We start from the raw sequence: 21,074 nt of genomic DNA on the forward strand, positions 1-21,074 counted from the left end.
CATCCGTAACCACTGTGCCTGTTGGAACACAATTCAGAGCCAGTGCTCTGTTCTGCCACCTCCAGTGTTGTGAGGACCCCAAGAGGAACAAGGCTGAGAGGGCAGCGCTCACCCAGCAGCACCCAAAGCACAGGCACTTGGTTCCCTACTCCCCAGGGCCCACAGGAAGTGAGTGGTTGCAGAGCCTCTGGGGTTTAAATCACAGAGCATGCTGTTTTTTTAGACAATCACTTTTTCTAAAGACAATCACAGTCCAAGGCAATGTGTCATCATCATGGCCAGGCTTCACGAATGAAGATTTGGGAAGGGTTCTGCACACGTAGGTGTACCCTTTGAGCCTGGATTTGGGTTTTTTGGTGTTTATTTTTTTTTTAGGTGAGGCACAGCATAAGGCAATGTGTACACTGTGAATGTACACATTAACAGTCTCCTGTGGGAATTTGAGGATGGAAGAGGAAATATCTGGAGAGTACGTGTGCATGTAGGTACAACAGGAATGCACCCCATGTCAGCACATACAGGAAATTATTAAACAGGCTATTGGTAACAACTGGTCCACTCAAATCAGCCATCTACCCTTTTTCTGTGCTGGATAATTCCAAAATACATAGCCCATTGTTCCAAGGATCTAGCAAGTAGTAGCATCACTCAAACAACTACAGGCCACAAAGGCCATCCCTGGTCTAGCCTTGTAGCTGGGGCAATGGGATGTAAAGCCCACAGCAGGATGCTGATTGATGCCAACTGAGGTGATGGTTACCCCTCTCCAGCTGCACATGAAGAGGCAAGTTCTTCCAGCAGCAGCAGCAGCACTGCTAGTGTAGCCCAGAATTCCCAAAGACAGCAAGAACTCGTTTGTCATTTCCCTCATGTCTTCTCTAGACTCTTCAATGAACTAGGATTTTACATAAAGAATAGCTGAATTCAAAGGATTGGGAGAGCTTTAGGTGCATGTAAGGTACAGCTCCCCAGCCTGGAAGCACAAGTGTGTATTTTTCGAGCAGCTGAGGGGTTGGAAAACGTGTGTGGAGGTAAACAGCTGTTCCTTCTTGCCCCTCCTCTATTTCCTAGAATCACAGGGACATCATAAGGCCAAGCTCAAAACTGCTCTTGCTTTGTAATTCCAGGGTCATGGAAGGAGCCCACAGGGAAGTGACAGGCAAGTCCCTGTGGCTGACATGGGGAGCAGTGAAGTGCAGACATCTTCCCAGTCACTGCCTGTAGGATCTCAAGGTGACTGGAGGGGAATAAATTAGAGAAGGAACATTTTTAACAAAGTCAAACTTTCTTAATGGGACATAGTGCAAACAGGAGAATTATTGGTCATGCTTTATAAAAGACAAAGGGCTGCTTGATGTGGGAGAAGAAAAACATGAGGACAGCAGAGCCGAACTCAGTGTAAGTCTTTGTGTCACAGGTGTTCAGGCAACCTACTCAACCATCATGGAGGGAAGGGGCCCTTGTAGTGCTCTCTGGGAAATGATAAATTATCTCACCTATATAGTTACTAAAAAACACTCCTCCCCACTCAACTGCCTTAACTCAAATGCAAGAAAAATACTGGAAGTTTTCCTGGAGCACCACTTCAGGATTTGATGCAGGAACAAATCTTCAAGTATACACAACGTACAGAATCCAGGGGCCAGGGAGCCTGTACTGGCTGCCACAGGGTGCAAGCAGGTCACCTCCACAGGGGCACATGACTTTTTAAGTTTCCCAGGCATTCCTGCACTCTCTTCTGTGACCTCTGTACGTTGCTGCAGATATTGGTCAGTCAGATAAACACCATCTTCAGGCAGCTCTGAACTCTGCAAGGACAATGTGGGAGCCTTGGCATCACTGGATTTTCGCCCATCACTCATCCTTCAGAACATGTTAGTCCTCTTTGTAACAGCAAGATCTGAGCAGGTCTTTGGCAACTTACGATCAGTGAGAGGCATGGGGATGGAAAAAGGGCACAGGAAAGGGCAGAATCCTGCTATGGATTGCTGTTACAGTACTGTCCCAACAGCACCTTTCAGTGTGGAGCAAGAAAGGTTAAAGCTCATCCTTGGCATTAACAAGATGCTGCAGTGAATGAACTGGAATCACTTGATCTCTCAGCAACTGGTCCTGTGACCTGTCGTGGCTGTCGTGGGGTGTGTCACCCATAAAGTCTGTGAGGGTGTAATCCTGCAGCAGTCCAGCCTGCACCGCATGGCGCCGGAGCTGCTCGCTGCCCATGAGCCCCTGCATTCTCACGTACCCCTGTCGGCAGAACGGAGGCAGCTTCTGATGGGTGAAGGCAAACAGGAAACACGACTCTGCAGAGGAAAGGGTTGAAAATCAGCACAGATAACCTGTAGGGAAAAATTCCCATAAACTATCAAGGCCTCATTCAAAACAAAAGGCAGAGAGGATGAGGGAAGATGGCTGGAGTTTCCCCATCCAGTACCCTGTCGTGGGTGGCAGCACAGCAACTCACTTAATTCCACAGAGCTCAGGAGATGCAGAGAGGGATTTCCAGTCTGCATTCTGAGAGAAAAAGGAGCTGGATTTTAGCTTGTGTCTATCTGGCATCTTCCTTGTACCACAGGACTGCTTCCTTCTGTGTGCCATGTAGGCTTCCTGCAGGAGGTTTCCAGACCAGTCTTCAGACTGGAATGGGAAGCAGCAGAGGTTCTCTTCAGCTCTCACACCACAACACTTCCATTTCCCATGGGAAAGCAATCCTATCATCAGTACATGAGATCTAGTACCTGATGGCACAGAGAAATGTTCAGATAATGGAGAAAGAAGGAAAGCTGCAGCTAGAAAAGGGATTGAACCCAACCTCATAGCTCTTTTTCTAAATCCTGGCATGCCTGGGCCAGTCTCTTTCTAATGGTGAGCAAGAGCAGAGGCTCTTTGGGAATATACACACAGAATGGCACTTTTTACGGTCTGGGAAGTGCACTGAGGAGGTTTGATTGATGGTGAGACAGGCAGCTCACCACAGGGAGATCTCAGCTACTTGCAGAAGAGACCCCTCCTGTTGCTTGTTCCTCAGATTCCTCCTCCTTCTGCTGCCTTGACCCTGTGCTCAAATTACCTGCAAAGAAATTGCGCAGGTCGGTGCCGAGGCAGTTCTCCAGAAAGCGCCTCAGCGGCAGGATGTGAGCATTTGGGGCTGTCCAGTCGGTCAGAAAGTCCTCCACAATGTGATGGATGGCATCTGGGCGGGGGAGAGGCCACTCTGGGGGGCGGAGTTTCATCTCACGCTCTGCCAAGAGAACATTAAGGCAATGTCTTAGAAGCAAAATGGCATTAAAAAGAGCTTGGGGAGTGGAAAGCAGATGTGACAGCTGTTTCAGCTTTTGTCCTGACCTTCTAATCCTATCTTACTTTCATTTGCAATCCCCTTTGCTAGCTCTGTCCTCAACAGCCCTGCCACTGCACAGCTGCCCTGTCCCTGCCCGCAGCATTCCTGTCATTTCACTCCTGTTCCCTCTGGGCAGGGACTGCCAGACGGGCTAAGCTGCATTTAATGCTGATACCCATCATGCTTATTTCTGTGCAGGGCAGGCTGGACAGTGACCCTACATTTCTGGAGATGAAGATTCAACACACTCATTTCCCAAGGAAATCTATTCTGAGTGTGTTTGCTTGCTGGATGTTACACTTCTCTTCAAACCCTTGCCTTTGGCTGCCTCTGTGTCTGCACGACCTCTCAGACCTGGGCTGGCCACAGAGAGCAGCTTTCTTTTGGCAGCAACACTGCCAAACAACAACAGCCCAACTTCATCCGCCAGGCTCTGCAAAATACACACGGGGTGCCTGCCAAAGGGAAGCAATGTTCCTCTTTTAAGGAATGGGGAAATTTCCTGCACGCCTATTTGTTCCCATTTTCAAATGTGAGGTCTCTGGCACAACCGTCCTACTGACCAATGGAAACTTCTTGCCAACTCCTAGCTTCTTTTTCAGTTCACACAGTGTGGCAGGTGGAGGGTCTTCAACTCTCTCTGTTTTGCTTGTATCTCGTAACTAGCAGGAAGGCTTACCTGTTGGTAGGCTTTTGTAATAGTAAATAACAGGGTGAAGAAAGTTGGACTGCCAGGCATGCTGTGCCTCTCCCACAGCACGGTTGTAGTAGAAGACATCCTTGTCAGCCCCAGAGAAATTCCTCCCATACTCCATGATGATGACAAAGAGCCCACTGGTAGCCTTTCTCCCAGTCTGCATTTCCAGCTCAGCCAGGACTCCAACGGGGTACTCTTCCAGGTATTCAAATGCTGTGGCATTCCTGTGAATTGCAACCACACCATCAGGCTCTTCCACCAGACAAAGCCAGCTGGGATCCAACCCACCCTCAGCTGGGCAAGGATAAGGCCAAAAAGCCATCAGATAGTAATTTTTTTTTTGTGATATGGGCTGGACTTGACGGAGAGCTTACGAAGGCTGCAGATACTGTTAAAAGACTCCATTATTTTCCTGGATTACGGGGTTCCTCTTTACATTAGCACTGCTCAAGGAAAGCCTTTCCCTGGGGTCAGTAAAGGGGTACTATATCTCTGAGCCTAGAGGAAAGGTCTGGAGCATTTCAGCCCTCAAGAGAGGGAAGTAACTGGCTGAAGTAACTGGCACCAGCTGTGGTAGTGATATGGGTTTGGGGTGGCTGCCCATATGACGGTAAAGTCCTTAAGCATCAATGGCACAATTTGTGTGGTGGCATCATGGGAAGCAATGGTAAGGAAAAAGAAAAGAAATGATGGAGGGCAGTGCTGGGAATAATTACTCACTCACTCACTCTCTCAGCAGTACGATGTCAGCCAGGACACTGAACATCTGGTAGAGGCCTGAGGCCTCATTCACCCGCCTGATGATGGAATTGGTCAGCTGTGTAATAGGGTAGACTGTGGATGGCCAGGGGACACCATGGTGACGGTTTTCCAATAGGCGATGGACTGCACGAGCTGAGGCATCAAGTGAAACAAAGAGCTTAGTTAAAAATCCGAGCTTACACTTGAAGAAATCCAATGACTCTACTGTGGTGCAGGACTCAATAAATAAGCTTTACAGCTCCTCTGTGCTCAGGATCTCCCACCCCAATCTCTGGTAACTGCAGTGGAGATGCCCTCTGAAAGCTGATGTGATGCTAAGTGGTGGGGGAGGGGGAAGAGGGTCCTCAGGGGTATTTCTTTACTTCTGAGAAGTCCTTTAATGATAAGGATGGGCACACACACATAAAGAAGGAAATTTTCTCTACTGCCCACAGCTGCTGGATTTTAAATCCACAGCACAGACCTCTCACCCACAGCCTGTCACGAGGCAGAGCATCTGGCAGAAAGAAATCTATTGTGTTACATAAATACCAGACAACAGGCAAGAGAGACACAAGACAAAACAAAGGCAGACAACTAAAAACTTCAGATATGACCCCAAGTCACTTCTTCTCCACTGAAGATGATGCAGATGCAGCTGCAGCTTGACTATGTTTTGTCACTGTTATTGCCAGGACAAGACTAAGGGTGATCTCTTTCCAGCAGGAAGCTATGGATCATTCCTTTGAAGGGAGGAACAACTTTCACCTTTGCCCTTTCTGTACACCCCAGTACTCACTTGTATACCGGAATCCATGGATGAAGCCCCCAGCAGATTTCCTGAAGTCAACAGAATGGCTAGCAGTGCCGAGAACAAAGAGCCCCCGAGTGCCTCTGGACTCATAGCTGGGTTTGATCTGAGGATACTTGTTAATATTCCCTTTTCCTGGCATCATTCTAAGGGATCTGATGTGCAAAAGAAAAGAGAAGGCTGTCAGGAATGAAGGGGGTAGCAAAATAAATTTAGAGTTTCTGATACACGTAATATTGCAGCCACTGCAAGACTCTGCTTCATACTGCTGCTGCCTTCAGTGGGGTTTACTACCAAAATGGGGATCTTCAGAAGACAAGGGTGCTTAGGCCAAGATAGCTCTGGACAAGATCTAATTTCAGGCTAAGCCACTGACAGTGAGTTTTGGAAGACAGGGAAGTTAGCAGTATCATTTTCAACAGCAGGATGTACCAAGGTGGAGTGAAGGTTGCATCCTCAGGGAAATTTTTTTCTCAGACAAAACCTTTCTGTAGCAATCTGCACCTGTGCTGTCCTCATTTCAAAAAAACCCCAAAACATTTGTGATCTGGCAGGTCAGGATGTTAGGTTCTAAAGGAACAATTTTTTCTGTGTCACTCTGGTCCCAACACCGCCATCTGCTCGGCCTTAGAGCCTGTTGGTCAGAGGGCAGTGACATACACATTCCCACTGGGACACAGCCTAACCTGCAGCGAGAACAGAGGACTGTGCAGCACCAGGTAGCTCAGAGCACATGGAGGTCCAAACAATGCCGCCAGGAGAGGACCTGCCCTTCCCTTTCCTTCCTACTCAGGCCCTTCAGTCTAAATACCTTCTTCCCTGCAGATTCTTATTCTCCCTCACCTGTTATAGATGGAGAAGTCAAACTTCCAGCCCAGGCAGCGGATGACACGGTCGTAAGGTGCCCGGGTGGCAAAATTGTCCAGTTCATCCTGCGGGAGGGTGATGGAGTCGATGCCAGCGCTGATGTTCCTGTTCTCCAGGTAGAACCGGAGTGTGATGTGCAGCTTGCCTTTTTTGTCCTTGACAATAGCCAGATCTTCCAGGTCACCCTCCAGAAGCCCATCCAGAGATTTCAGCTGGTAGGTGTCCAGCAGGCCGTTGTTAATTGCTCTACAAAAAATAGAAGGACATAAGAAGGGCTAAACGAAGGGAAGTTCTGTCTTAGCTGCTGAAAATGGGACCAATTATCAGGCATCAGTGTAAAGGTTATCCCCAGATCCTCAGGACTCACAGGAACAGCACAGGTAACACAGCCTCGCTGCTCTTGCAGGATGTAACCAACCTCTCAGCTTTCCTCTGTGATTGCAAGCAAGGGAACAATTTGAGAGCCAGCACTTTTTAATGATACAATTTCCAAGCAGACATGTTTCTATCTCACATATATCCCAAAAGCCTCTCATCAAGCTCCCTGTGTTCAGCAACTGCAACCTGGACTGTTTTAAACCAAGGACCTATAGAAGGCCCCATGCTTCCCCAGTGACTCCCAGGACCACAGCACCTGCAGCTGCCCCAGTCCAGCCTGTCACCTGGGAAACAAGTGATTCTCCCTGTTTATACTCCAGCTACATTAGAAAGAGGAATAGGAGCAGTTTCCTACCTCAGATCCCCGACATAGTGGGTGGCCCAGGAGAGGCGCACGCGGGACCGGCTCACCATGTGGATGAAATTCGTGACCCCCAGAATATTCTCTGCTGTCTCAAAAGCTGAGTTCCCTCGTCCCAAGATCAACACCGTCTGGCCAGCAAAATCCTCCGGGTTGATGGACACAGTCTCGTAACCCTCAACATATTCTGAGCCAGGAAAGTTTACCACGTTGGGGACCCACATCCCAGTGGCAACCAACAAGGAGCTGCAAAAACAGGGATAGCACTAGGGAATGCAGGAATTACAGGAACTGGGCTCGATCTCACCACTCTCCCCTCCTGCTGTGCAAGATGGCTGTGATATGCCCCCATAGTGACACTGGACCAGCAGCACAGGTCATGGTTTCAAAAGAAACCTCTACTCAGTTTCACCTAATGGCCTGCTCCTCTCTTTCCTATCCTCAGGACAACTATGAACATTGTTATATATACCAAAAGTCAGTGGGGGTGCTGTACATACACATCTTACTCTGTTGTTCATGAATCCAAGTTCTACTCCTATATACTCACTGGAAATATATATAATACTAAAGTTTCACAGGTTGATTATACCTTACCTAAAAATGAATTTGATTTAAAATTTGATTTGCCTTTTAGTAGAGCAGAACAGAAGTAATTTTTAAGACATATAGGAAACGGTTTTGATATTTTGAAATGTAACTCCCAGCCATAAAAACACGTTAGCAACATCTCTAATTCTTAACACCAAAAATAAGTACAGTGATCTTTTTATATCTCTCCACAAGAGCTTTTATTTGATTCTTGGGGAAATGTTTGTGACTTAGATGGAAACACCAGGCAGCCGAGGCGAGCAGCACTGTCTGCTGTCCCAGCCTTGACTACACAGCTCCCAAAAGCAACTCGCTTGCGGTACGTGGGTGTCCAGGATTGCCTTCTGTCCCCTCCGAGCCTGCCAGCAGCACACCGGCAAGTGACAGCCAGCACGACCTGCTGTCACAGAGCTGAGGTTCTCAGGAGAGGTGGGAAATACACTCCATATGTTCACATGAGTAACTTCGAGGTTTTTAGGAACGTAGCTCAGTGACAGTACAGGATACACATGCGTAAATACGACACGAGAAAGGGGAATTCAGGGACCAGCAGCCTGGAGGGTTATTTCTCACAGTTGGCCCCTTTCCTCTGGTTCCACTCTGTGTTCCAACTCTGTGTCAGCCCAGGGCTCCACTTGGCTGAGACACACTTCTGAGCCCACGTGAATTAATGGGAGTGAGGTGCTGCTGCACTGACACGCTCTAGTTTGTAATAAATACAGTGGTGGCTAAGAGTACAGCTGGGTTACTTTTTTCACAGATAGCAATTATCTAGTGATAAAACAAAAGTGATGTCAAGCTTATCTATCAAGGATGGACCCCCTATGGTGATGGCAAATGCACCCAGTTCATGTCTGCCCTGCTCTCAGCTGCTAAAGGCAAAACATTGTTCATGAAAGGCAATGTGTTCCCAGGAGCTGCTATTCCACTGATCCCCACAAAATGTTCTTTCCCTGTGATGGTAATTAAGGCTCTAAGAGGTGGTAAAATCTCCTATCATTGCAGATACTCATGCCTCAGCATGGCAAGGCCTGAGCACCCAACAAAACAGTATTTATGGGTCTCTTCCAACTTAACTTATTCTGTGATTTTGTTTCCTCAAAGACGACCACAAAAAGCTGCAAGGCAAGCCCCAGATTTGCCTGTTACCTGCACTTGTAGTTTTTCCTGTCCTGGTCAGTCAGGAGGAAGTAGTGGCCATTCCAGGCCTGCCCGTTTCTCTCCAGTGTCACATGGATGATGGCCGTGTTGTACTGCACTCGCAGCTCTAGCAGGGATGCAAAGTCCTCCAGGTACCGCACCATCGTGTCGGCGTCGGGGAAGAAGTCTCGCGAGTAGCGTCGGAAAAGCAGGCGTCTGTCATGGCTGAGGAGCGAATTCCAGTCGTGGCGGAGGTTGAACTCGCTGTTGGCCTTGCCCGTGTACTGCTTGTTGATGCTGATGAGTTTGCGGTGGCGAGGGTAGAGGGCGAAGAAGCTGCCGGGTGCGTGGCTGCGCTCAAAGACGATGTAGTCCCGTCCAGCTTGGTGAAGGAAATACGCCGCCTGCAGACCCGCGGGGCCAGCCCCGAGCACACAGTAGTCGTGGTAGAGGAATGTGGCGACACTCAGAGTGCACAGGCTGCAGGTGCACAGGGCCAGCCCCAGGAGCAAACCACAGATCGCTGGGGCCATGGCGGGGCTGGCACCGCCACCCCTGTGAGGGAGAGGACCAGCGAACCGTCACCCTAGGGGCTGCAGCCTCCCTGCAAGAGATCCCCGGCCTCACGAGTGCCCAGCTGTCCCTGCCCAGAGACCCCCAGCCCCACAAGTGCCCAGCTGCCCCTGCCCAGAGACCCCCAGCCCCACGAGTGCCCAGATGCTCCTGCTCAGAGACCCCCAGCCCACCGGTGCCCAGCTGTCCCTGCTGCCACGATGCCACCTCCCAGGGCCAGGGTGGTGGGGCAGGGCCCTGCTCCGCGCCAGCCAAGAGCATAAGAGGTGCCGGTGTCCCCGCCCCTGGGCGCCCCGCCAGCGCCAGGTGGGAAGGTGGGGCAGCACCTGTGGATCAGTGGCCACGAGCACCCCTGCGCCCCACCGGCCAATGGGAACGGGCAGCACAGGCCTACCAGCCAATGGGCTGCGGGCGCCCCGCGCTGCCCCGCCAATACGGTCCGGCCCCGGCGCCCCAACCCCCGCCAATGGCGCGCGAGGCGCACGTGACGCGCGGGGCCACCGGGACCCGTCCCGCCCGCGACCGCACCTGCACCGCAGAGTCTGCTCCGCTGCGCTGCTCCCGCGCCGGGCTCTGCCCGCGCCGCTGCCCCCTCCCTCCCGCGCCGGGTTCTGCCCGCTCCGCTGCCCCCTCCCTCCCGCGCCGGGCTCTACCCGCTCCCCCCTCCCTCCCGCGCCGGGTTCTGCCCCCTCCGCTGCCCCCTCCCTCCCGCGCCGGGCTCTGCCCGCTCCGCTCCGCTCCCCCCTCCCTCCCGCGCCGCCGGGGCGGGGCGGGGCGGGGCGGGCACGACGCTGCCTCCCGCGCGCTGCGGGGGTGAGCGAGGGGGCGGGGCGTGCCCGTGCGTCACGTGACGCAGGCGCCTCTTCCCGCCGGCACCACGTGTCCGGGGGCGAGCAGCGCTTAAAGGGGCAAGCGAGGATGGGGCCGGGACTGGGGGCACCCGAACGGGGCAGGGAGACACAGACACACACACAGACAGATAGACACACACACACACACTGCTGCGTCACTCGGCAAAATCAACTTTATTCCGCTTCCCCTCCAGTTACGATCCATATGCAGCCACCACCCGCCCGCAGGGACGGGGCTGCCCGGCCACTGCCACCGTCGGTGCCGCTGAGGAGTTCAGCTCTCTTCCTCTGAAACAGAAGAGAAACAGTAATGATGTAAATCCAGCTCAGAAAAGAAATCCACCCAACCCCCAAAATAAACCCTCTGTGTCAAGGAAATGCCACAAGGAATACAAAAAACCAAGGCTGCCGCTTCAGGGAGATTTATGGCACCTCCAACTGCCTGGCCCCCCCTCTCCACCCCACCCCCAACCCCTTCCCAACAAACCTGCCCATCAGCCAAGACCACAGACACGTCATTTGGAATGACACAATTTACATTCCTGAGCAAATTACGCAGCAGAGACCTAACTAGTATTTCCATAATAAAATCCAGAGCAGTCAGGCTAAGTTTACAGCCTAATAAGAAGAGATAAGGAGATAAGAGATAAGGAGATGTTCTTCCCATGACAAAGGCAGGAGCCCTAGGACAAAGGATTTCCCACTGTGAACAGAGCAGACACAGATCTCGTGTCAGGGATCACAGATGGTTTTAGGCAGTGAATCAACAACAGCTTTTCTCCACTGGGCACCACCACCCCTCCAAAAGTCCCATCCTGATCAGTCAGCGACTGCTCAGCTTCAATGGCCACTTCAGGAAAGCCTTCACTGAGTTACCTCAAGTGCGCTGTCACCACACGTTTTAAATGTGTCATCTTAGTCGCTGCCATTTCTAAAACTGCAGTCAAAAAATATCCCAGTACCAACAGAAATCAGCACCCACCCACTCCTGCAAATCCTGGGGCTGCTGAATGAAGGGCTCCTCAGCAGGCTGCATTCTCCCAGTCAGTGCTCTGATTGGGGACCTCTCTGCCCCACCCTGTATCTGTACAGAAGCACAACAACTGCATTTCCAGCTCTCCACTCTTTTCAGGCTTCCAGCTAAGTACTCCCAACATCACTCACACCTTTTCAGCTGAGTCCGACCCTTGGGACTACATGTTCTCCAGCCTCACTCCTCTCCTGCCACTGCACTGGTCAGATCTCAGCCTCTAGCTCTGGTCCTTACCACAGGTCACCACTTTTCATTCAGACCAGTACATCACTTAGAATAATAAATCACCAAGTATGCTACAAACCTTCCTCTTCTTCTTCTTCCTCTTCATCCTCCTCATCTTCATCAGAGCTGAAGGTGCCATCAGGCAAGCTGTAGATCCGGATCACCTGCTTGTTGGGGTCCTTGAGGATGAGGTACTTCCCCTCATCCAGCTTCATGCAGATGTCGATGACACATCGCAGGATGCCCCAGGCATTCTCTATACTCAGATTAATCTGGCTGGCAAACTCATTTGGCTTGAACTGCTGCGTGCCCAGGATCACGTGGCGGGCAGAGTCCTTTACATGGTAACGGGATACATACCTAGGGGGGCAAGAAGAAACGAGAGGTTACCAGAAATTAAGCTCAGACCGCGGAAGAGTATCAGGAAGAAAAGCAGTGTGATCATCTTAGTTTTGTTTTCTGGGCTGAAAAATCCTAATACTCCAATGCTGAAAGCTAAGAGGATCTCCTGGCTACAAACTGTGAATCAGTAAAGCACCTGGAAATCCCCAAATCGGATGGAGTGGTACAAAAAATACAGAAGAATTAGTCCCACAGATGAAAATTAAGCAAAAGCATGATTAGCTGAGTTTAGAACTAAGTACATGGGAAAGTATCAGTCTTGTGTCTGAGAGTGTAACCTAGGACTGCAGAACCACTAAAGCGAGGCAGCAAATGCCTCCTGTTCATTATCACAGCACAGACTCAAATGATTTTAAGCTGCCAGCTCAAAAAAGGCCTGTGGCCATACCCTCCCCATCACCGAATTTCTTAGTAACAGGGCACTGAGGACCACAATGAGACTCCTGACAGGCAGCACACTCCCTCCGTTTATTTCCCCTGCTGGTGACCTCAGCAAGCAGGCTGAGAACCAGAGGCCACCTGCCCTTCACATGTGTGGGGTCTCATGAGGTCAGTCACAGTGGGGGCACATCAGCCTGATGCTGAAGGGCAGCAGTTTACACCAAGGCAGGTGCACTCACCACAAGCTTTCCTTTCCTGGCCACTCAAATGTTCAGTGATTTTATGATACTTGTTCTATAAATGCTTCACTTAAAACATATACCGAGTTTAAGAATGGAAAATACACCTGGAAGATGTTTGGTGTGAAAACCCCACCTTACCCAAGTTTAAGATACTCTGATCCAGCCAGCAGTGCACAGCATGTCCAGCGAGCTAATTTGTAGCTGTTGTTTTTCAGCTCCGTGGCAATGACAGCTCCTCTCTGAGAGTCCAACTTCTGGCGCCAGTCTACTCCATTGCAGTACTGAGAGGAGAATCAAAACTAGGGTCAACCTGACAGGCCAGCAGCAGCCACCCCTTCAGCCATCCTGTCATCAGATAGGGAAGCTGCTTCCATCTACTTTATGGGTACCAGGTGAGGGAATGTGACCAGCAGCCTACAGGGAAAGCCCTTGCACGGGAAGGGAGAAATACACACAGCTGGGATTGCCTGTTTGTGAGGGAAGAATTCACAAGCGAAGCATGGGGACAGACTGGCCACTCTGCTGAACACCTGCAGACAGCAGGACCCAAAACAGCTATATCTCATGTGAGGGAGAATCCCATCAGCACTGAAGTTTCACTCCTTTGGTGCAATATAACACTTGTGGGATACTGCCAGATGTTTGTCTTATGTTTTCTGCTGTACCTGTCATGTCAGGCAGCAGTGAAGGATTTAGAGCTAACTTTGGAATCCCATTTTTCCTCACCCTGGAATCCCACTCGTTCAGTGTTTTGATGTTGATGAATGACACTTCTCCATTAGCTCCTGTCATCACTCCATCATGTTCACAGCGGACAATGAGATCTATATCATCTCCCAGCTTCCACCTTCGGTATCTGTCAACAAACAATCCACCTGGTTATTTCTGACCTTTGTTCTCTTCCAGGTCCATGCAAGCACTCAGTAAAATCCTTTCCTCCTCTATCTCTTCACTGTGAACTTACCCACAAATCCCTCTCAAGTAAAGCTCCTATCAATAACACTCCTTATTGTTTTGCCTCCATATCATACAGACATCCTTTCTCCTTGCCAAATCTGGGCATCAGAGAGGTATCAACATACCTGTATGCAACAGAGGCTACTTCGTTTTTATCCATGTCATCCTCCACAAAGGGATTTGGGTTAGGAAACTTATATTTCTCCTTTCCCTGCAGATAAAAACAGAAGGACATGTTAAGGGAAAAGTCCTGAGACAGCTCTCCCCTAATGGAAATATATTTTTATGGCAACAGTATCTGATTTCTCTGATAGAGAACAACATTAAGACAGCTGATGAGAAGCCTCATGTTCAGGTTAGCCATAGTGGTATAAGCAGTACTTGTAATGGCACTTTAGCTTCAGTAAGTGTACTCAGAAGCCTGTTTGCATCACCAATGGGAGTGGGATGACTTCTCTGTGAAATAAAGGCGAAAAATTTCTACAACAGTCACACTGCTCACCAGAAGTAATTCCACCTCCTTCAAAACTGAAAGAGCATCTGTGTAACATAATTGTCAATGAAAATCCTTATGTGCTGTATTAAAGCAGTCTTAATGAAGTCTCTTTGTGAAACTCTCTGAAATGCAGACCCTACTACTCAGTGCTGCTCCACTTACCATCCTCAGGCACTGTTGGGAGAAGTTATGATTGATGTAGGTAGCTTCCATGGCAAGGTTGCGTGGAGAATTAAATGAGTTGCCCTCTTCCTGTGGTGGTTCATTGGCTGTTTCGCTCACGGTCAGGAGGTCTGGGAAGGAAACCAGATATAAGCGGTTATACTTGGGGGAGTATCTACATCAGCTTCAGTGAGTCTCTAGTCCCACACTGGAGCAAATCAACACTGAACTTCCTCCCACAGCTATCAAGTATACCGCAGTAACCAGGCTGTTCAGGGGTCTCAGTCTGGACACAGAGACACAGAATAAACTCAAGTAAGCATAAAGAAAATTAGACCTTTTAGCTACTGCAACAGAAATTTCTTTCATGACTTTTCCTCACCAAAATCTGAATTGTCCCTCTTGTCAAAGAAAAGCTTGGATCCAACTCTCTGCACAATGATGTCCCAGGAATAGACGGAGCGAGTGCAGCTCATCAGTGTGGCCAAGATGGCATCCGTGGCAAACACATTCCCTTGTGTCTTGGCCAGCTATGGATACAGGAGGACAAAACTGGTTTTCAGCAATAAGAATAGGTACACCTTCCTCATCCAGGATGAGAAGTGTTAGCAAACCAGATCACCGATTTCTTCTGCCATTCTGACTGAGGAAGGGGGACTGGTAAGTACTCCACAGACTGGTGGCAAAAGCAAGAGGTACTACCCAGGAATCCTGGTCCACCCTCACCCATACAAGGGGAAAGTAATAAACTACTATGAAATGTTAATTCTGTTGGAAAATGCACAGCTCCTTATTACCAATGAGGTCACAATAGAGAAATCTCCAAGCCTTCCCCTCTCCTCCAAAAGCAGAACTCTCTAGAATCAGGTCTCTGACATACGAGTTTCCTTCCTAATAACTACTGGCCTGCGTGCCTTTCCAGAATTACAGCCTTTCCTTGGCCAGTGTTCCTAACTTTGCATTAATCTAGCTCTGCCTGGGACCTAAGAAAAATAATTATACCAGCTTATGCTTCTTTACTTTCTGCCCTTTGGTCTGATGGTGACAGCTGGTCTCCAACAACAGCACACACTGAGAAACACACTACTGGGATTTACAAACCAGCAAACGTACCTTTCGGATAACCGGGTCATCGGTAGTAGTGACGGTATGGAAGATGCGCTTAATGCTTCTCAGGAGCTTCTCATTCCTTGTTGTAATGCGGTCAAAGGCTTTGTCATAGTACTCTAGAGCTCCACAGCACTCTCTGCAAAGTAAAGAGGACCATCTTGATATCCCTCCTAGAGATAACACCACCTATGAACTGCACAGGACTGAAGGGCCTATTGGGTGTTCCATTACCCCCCTCTGCTTTGGGTAACTCAAAGAGAATACTGGGACCAGGCCAACACACCCCTGCCCTCCTGTTTTCCAAAAATCCAGTCACTTCAGGAAGCAAGCAAAGGGCTGCTTTAGGGACTCACATGTCCTGTGGCTCTGACACCTCCAGGTAGCGCATTTTCATCAGCCGAGGGAAATCCATCTCTTCCTTTACCTCCCAATCACTGCGAACTTCAACAGAGGAGTCACGAGGTTTCTGCTGTGCAGCCAGAGGTAGGACAGGGAGAGAGAGAAATGGAGACATAGCACATCAGGATTTGTGTAAGAGGAGCTGTCCCATGAGCCCAGCCAGCAAAACCAAACCACTGCAGGAGGCACAAAGCTTGTCAGTTTACCTGTGATTTTTGGTCCCATTTCTGCCTCACTCCAAATTGTTTCTGAAACTTCTTCTGTAGGCGCAAACGATCCCTAAAATGACAATTGTGAAAAAGCCATGAAGAGAAGTTCTCTATTCCTATATATGCCACAACCATTCCTACACTTCCAAACTACCACCAGAGAAGCAGTGCTTTCAGGCACTGAGCTGCTGAAACATCTGCTGAGCCATCTGTTGATCAAGATGCCCGAGGCATTAAAAAGTCTGTTCTTTGCTCTGAGCAGCTCTTTACATAGTTTTGTATCTAAGGACTGGAACGCAGTTTTCAGAAGATATTCTCTGTTTGGGATGCCATGTTTACTTTCTAAATACAATTATAAAACTCTCCTAAATTCTTAGGCAGCTGTTTGAAACCCATGCTTCTAAGTACTGCTGACATCAGCAGAACATCAGACTTGAAGTATCCTGAAATTGTTCTCTGCTGACTATTTGCTCCAACAGGTTCTGCTACAGTAAGTTTGCAAATTTACTAACAGCACATTCATGCACTCCAACCCAGGCCTGGTACACTCATCCCTGCAGCCTCACCTCTCCTTCTGCTTGGCACTCTTTGGCAGTGTCTGCATGCTGAACTGCAGCATGTTCCGACGGTCCTTGTCTCTCCGCAGGTTTCTCTGCGGAAATAACAGAAAGGAAAAAAAAAAGGACATTTTAGTTGTGAAATGGTTCTGTGGTGCCAAAAGTCTCCTCTGAGCCTGTCTCTGAAAACACGTCCTCACCTGTGCGAATCGCATCCGGTTCCTCTGGTACGCCGTCTTCTGCGTCCGTGCTGTATCCACCAGCTGGAAGCTCGTCTCATCCTCCTCGTGGAAATACGCATATTGGCTTCCGCCACCAAACTGCGAGGAGTACTTGTCTGGAAATAAAACCAAGCATGTCGACATCAAGCTTCTAAGAAAAAAACCCTGATACTTTGCCCCTTTCTCTCCAAGTGTCCTCACCTAAGTCTGAAGCCTAAACTGGACACCTGCATGTTTTCCCCCCTCCACCTCCAGGCCTCCCTTAAGAGCCCCGGCCACGAGGCAGAACAAAAATCCAGAGTAAGCCCCAAGGACAGGGAGAGCCCCAGAGAGCTCTCCCAAGGGTGAAACCTGCTTCCCAAACTAGGACGCCAGTCTTGCTGAGGTGTGCAAGTAATCACAGGGTGTGTGTGAGACATGAAAGCAGGAACGATCCTTGAAGAAAATTTTGTCGGAAGTTAACCACAGGAGCAGTCACCAGACAACACGTACTTGTGTATCTTTTATCCTGATATGTGGCTCCTGTCCAATCAGCCACCTAAGGACAAGCAGAAACAGTCAAAGTGAGTGTTAATGCAACATTTCCCCTCACATGACGTTGAACAGCAGGACTCCAAGCAGCAGCAGAAGCAGTACACTCCAGAACTAATCCTTCTGACTCCCACCTCTGCTTGCTAGCCCTGCAAGCTGTTCAGAGTCATGCTGTGTGTTAGGAGGCACTGCCCAGGGTGCGAGAGGAGCAGCCACGGCCACCAGCAGCAGCGAGCCCCAGCGCAGCCTGCAGGGCTGGGATGGCAGAGGGCACGCGGAGCGAGCACTGCACGGCCGAGGTACCTTGCCCAGGCGGTCCCCTTTGCTGAAGGGCTGGTAGGGCATGTCCTTGAACTGCTCGGGCACAGCACAAGGGCCCCAGCCGGAGGGGTTGTCCTGGATCACGGGTGTCACAAACTTCGCCATTTTTTAGACTTCTAGAGGAGACAAAAATACAAAAAAACAAAAACAAACCCTCAGTAGCCGCCCGGCAAGACACCGAAGCCCGCGGCCTTGCCCCGACACAGGCCACAGCGAAGGGAAAGCGCTTCCGCCGGGCCGGCCTGGTGCGCGCTGCGAGTGCCGGGGCGGGGCCGCGACCCCACCGGAACCGGCGGGAGCGGCGGGGCGGGGCGCGGCGGGGCGAGGGGGGGTCTCGGTGCCCGCGGGTGGGTGTCGGCGGGGCAGGGGACAGGGCAGGAGGGCGGCCCCCGCGCCCCCCGCTCCCCCTCACCTGCGCGGCCCCGGCGCGGCGCCGATGGCGGCGGATCCTGAGGCGGCGGCGGCGCGTGCGGAAGGGCCGCGCGCAGGCTCGGCGCGCCCCGATGGCGTAACCGCCGCGCGACGGCAGCGCCGCTGGCGTCACCAAATAAAAAAAAGAATAAAGACACCCCCCCCCCCCCCCCAACCTCCCCCAACAAAAATACAAAAAAAAACAAGCGCAAGGAAGCGGAGAGCGGCTTCCGGAAAGCAGCGGTGTTGCTGCAAAGGGTGAACTATGTAGGATTTTTCTTAAGGAAGGGTACTCAGCGCTGGTGAGGCCACACCTTGAGTATTGTGTTCAGTTCTGGGCCCCTCAGTTCAGGAAAGAGATTGAGGGGCTGGAGTGGGGCCAGAGAAGAGCAACGAGGCTGGAGAAGGGACTGGAGCACAAGCCTTATGGGGAGAGGCTGAGGGAGCTGGGGTTGTTTAGCCTGGAGAAGAGGAGGCTCAGAGGTGACCTCAGCACTGTCTGGAACTCCCTGAAGGGAAGTTCTGGCCAGGTGGGGGTTGGTCTCTTCTCCCAGGCACTCAGCAATAGGACAAGGGGGCACGGGCTCAAGCTCTGCCAGGGGAAATTTAGGTTGGATGTCAGGAAAAAATTCTTTCCAGAGAGAGTGCTCAGGCATTGGAATGGGCTGCCCAGAGAGGGGGTGGATTCCCCATCCCTGGAGGTTTTTAAACTGAGATTGGACATGGCACTGAGTGCCACGATGTGGTAAAGGGACTGGAGTTGGACCAAGGGTTGGACTTGATGATCTCAGAGATCTTTTCCAACCCAATGATTCTATGATTCTATGATTCTATTCTATTCTTTGCTGTTTGTTCTTTGTATACTTTCAAGCCTAATCAACAAGAAAGGAGATCTAATCTGTGAAACAGCAGCTAGCCAGCTCTAAGTGATGTCCAGGTGTTAGAAAGACAAATTACTTGTTGGTAGAATTGCCTTGTTAAGGTTTAGAGCTTGACATGGTTCAGATCTCAGACCTAGAGGGAGGTTAACAAAGCTTGGGAAGGATATACAACAGAGCGGACACAAAGAATGCAGAATTTATGGGCCCCAAGGACATTTGACAGAACCGTCAAGATCAGGAAGAAACTAATAAAGACGACTCAGCAGCTGTGCTGAATTGGCTCCAATGGGTAACAGGTAATTGTGGCAGGGGGAGATCAAGACCACCGACCCACAAAACCCACTGACTTGGAAGAAGAGAAAGACTGAGCATGAGGACTAATTAGCATGAGACGCAAGAGAATTGTTAGCCAATAGACAGAATATTAATTAATGGGAGAACTGTAACTTGTAGCTAATGAACTCTAATGCCTTTTGTGCTAAAATGTATAAATAGTGAGTTTTGATAGTTTTGAGCTTTGTGGATTTGCCACCTGACATCCCTTTCTGCACAGAACTGTAAATAAATCCAGTACCTTGACTGTGTGTGGATTGGCCTGTTTCACAGAACCTATTTTGGGACAACAGTGTCGTTCACTGAAATTTCTCTATGGCTTAATCGCCGCTTAATAAGAAAAGTGTGGGAGTGGGAAGAGAGTGACATTAATGATAGTAAATTTGCCATATTGATTAAAAAGCTTGAGCTTGGCTTTTAACTGTAAAAGCCAGGGATGACACATGACAGACCTGTTTGGGTTGTACCTGGATGTCATAAAGAGGACGAAAACATGGGTTTTTGTCTGCTGAAGGCTCAGCAGAGCACAGCAGCTCAGGCAGCAGTGAGGTGTCAGAAACATCTCCAGCACAAATGATGATTAAACTTCCTGGAACTATGGAACTTCTCTTGGCAGAAGTATTTAATCCTGTGGCAGGCAAATGCCTGTTGGAAATGGTTTTGGTGAAAATGGCTCACCTGATAACAGCAGGATGGGATAGGCTGTCTAACAAACTTCCTCTGCCTCTGTTCTTGTGTACATAACTTGAGCTTCACAGCCACACTGCCCAATCTCAAGATTTTTTTTTACCCTTTGTAAAAGCCTAAGTTCAACTTACCTTACAAATGATATATTGGAAGAATACTGATCCATAGATTTCAACTACTAATGTGCAGTTTCCTCTCTGGTTGTGCCAGTTTGCTTTACAGACATGAGCTGGAGTTGCTCTGAAGTCTGGTAGGTAAATTCCTGTTTTCACAGATAAAAATGGAGATAGAAGTTAATAGATGACTTTGATAGAGAACAGACTTATGGGACTCTGAACAAGAAGTATATCAATAAAGTCAAGAGCCAGGACAGGAAATGTGACTTAATGCTGTGCCTTGTCATTTTGTCACACATGGCTTCTTAAAGTAAAAATATATTCCCAACTCTGCAATGGTTTGGTAGAAAATCAGATACTTTTCAGGTTGTAGTTGTATGATCCTTCAACCAACTTTGTGTTTTAGAGGATGTTACAAAACACTTGACTTTGAGAGTTAAAGGTGTGTGGAGAATGGAAATTGCAGTTGCCCTTGCTGTATTTATAGTGTGATATTCAAGGTTTCCCATTGTCCCTGATGGCTTCCCTGGACCTACTGGAGGGGAGACTTAGGGCTGGAAGTCAGGATTCAGCCCTACAGCCTCTCTAGGAGACCATGAACCAGTGATTTAATACAGCATATGCCTCAGGTCCCTGTCTCTGTAATTGGGATAGTATTTCTTCTCAGGATGGGAGTGCAATAGATCATTAAATCCCAGATGTTCTCATGCGGGAGTGACTGAAATTTTCTCTACCCCTAAAAAGAGCAGGATCCGATTTATAAATCTTTTCAGCTCACAGGCTAAACCCAAACTCTTTACGGAATTTCACTGGGTATATTTTACCTGGGAAGAGTCTGGATCAATATTTTCCAGGCAGACATGTGTGCATTTTCTTCTTTATTTACCACTTGCAATTCCTTCTCAAGAAAGAACCGAAGCTGCAGCAGTCTTTGCTTTGACAACACACCCTGCCATTAATCAAAAGTGGGATTATTAAAGCGCCTTTTCCCGCTAGCGAAAAAATCCACTTATAGAAATATAGTTTATAAAATACAATTTGTAACTGTCT

The 21,074-nt window shown here is 49.4% G+C and overlaps 2 protein-coding genes across 4 annotated transcripts; both read right to left on the bottom strand.

The window, feature by feature from the left end:
* Positions 1-369: 369 nt before the first annotated feature.
* FOXRED2 (FAD dependent oxidoreductase domain containing 2) lies at positions 370-10,109 on the bottom strand. Of its 2 annotated transcripts, none has more exons than XM_071549843.1 (9): positions 10,028-10,109; positions 8,936-9,481; positions 7,190-7,441; positions 6,433-6,702; positions 5,578-5,744; positions 4,766-4,931; positions 4,020-4,261; positions 3,071-3,241; positions 370-2,303 (listed from the first exon to the last, which is right to left on the bottom strand). In XM_071549843.1, exons 2-9 carry the CDS (start codon positions 9,457-9,459, stop codon positions 2,038-2,040), a joined length of 2,058 nt encoding a protein of 685 aa, XP_071405944.1. In that variant the 5' UTR covers positions 9,460-9,481; positions 10,028-10,109; the 3' UTR covers positions 370-2,037. The 2 variants fall into 2 exon arrangements, with proteins under 2 accessions (XP_071405944.1, XP_071405945.1); XM_071549844.1 differs by having other exon boundaries at positions 9,863-10,079.
* A 396-nt stretch (positions 10,110-10,505) lies between these two features.
* EIF3D (eukaryotic translation initiation factor 3 subunit D) lies at positions 10,506-18,109 on the bottom strand. Of its 2 annotated transcripts, none has more exons than XM_071551690.1 (15): positions 18,009-18,109; positions 17,579-17,712; positions 17,237-17,282; positions 16,724-16,860; positions 16,533-16,618; positions 15,964-16,036; positions 15,712-15,824; positions 15,362-15,494; positions 14,631-14,778; positions 14,249-14,379; positions 13,716-13,801; positions 13,360-13,489; positions 12,772-12,914; positions 11,688-11,968; positions 10,506-10,638 (listed from the first exon to the last, which is right to left on the bottom strand). In XM_071551690.1, the coding sequence occupies exons 2-15, from the start codon at positions 17,699-17,701 to the stop codon at positions 10,625-10,627; spliced, it is 1,644 nt and encodes a 547-aa protein (XP_071407791.1). In that variant the 5' UTR covers positions 17,702-17,712; positions 18,009-18,109; the 3' UTR covers positions 10,506-10,624. The 2 variants fall into 2 exon arrangements, with proteins under 2 accessions (XP_071407791.1, XP_071407790.1); XM_071551689.1 differs by having other exon boundaries at positions 15,712-15,827.
* Positions 18,110-21,074: the final 2,965 nt, after the last annotated feature.

This window comes from Pithys albifrons, chromosome 3, assembly GCF_047495875.1.
Source record: "Pithys albifrons albifrons isolate INPA30051 chromosome 3, PitAlb_v1, whole genome shotgun sequence".
Taxonomy (NCBI): Eukaryota; Metazoa; Chordata; class Aves; order Passeriformes; family Thamnophilidae; genus Pithys; species Pithys albifrons.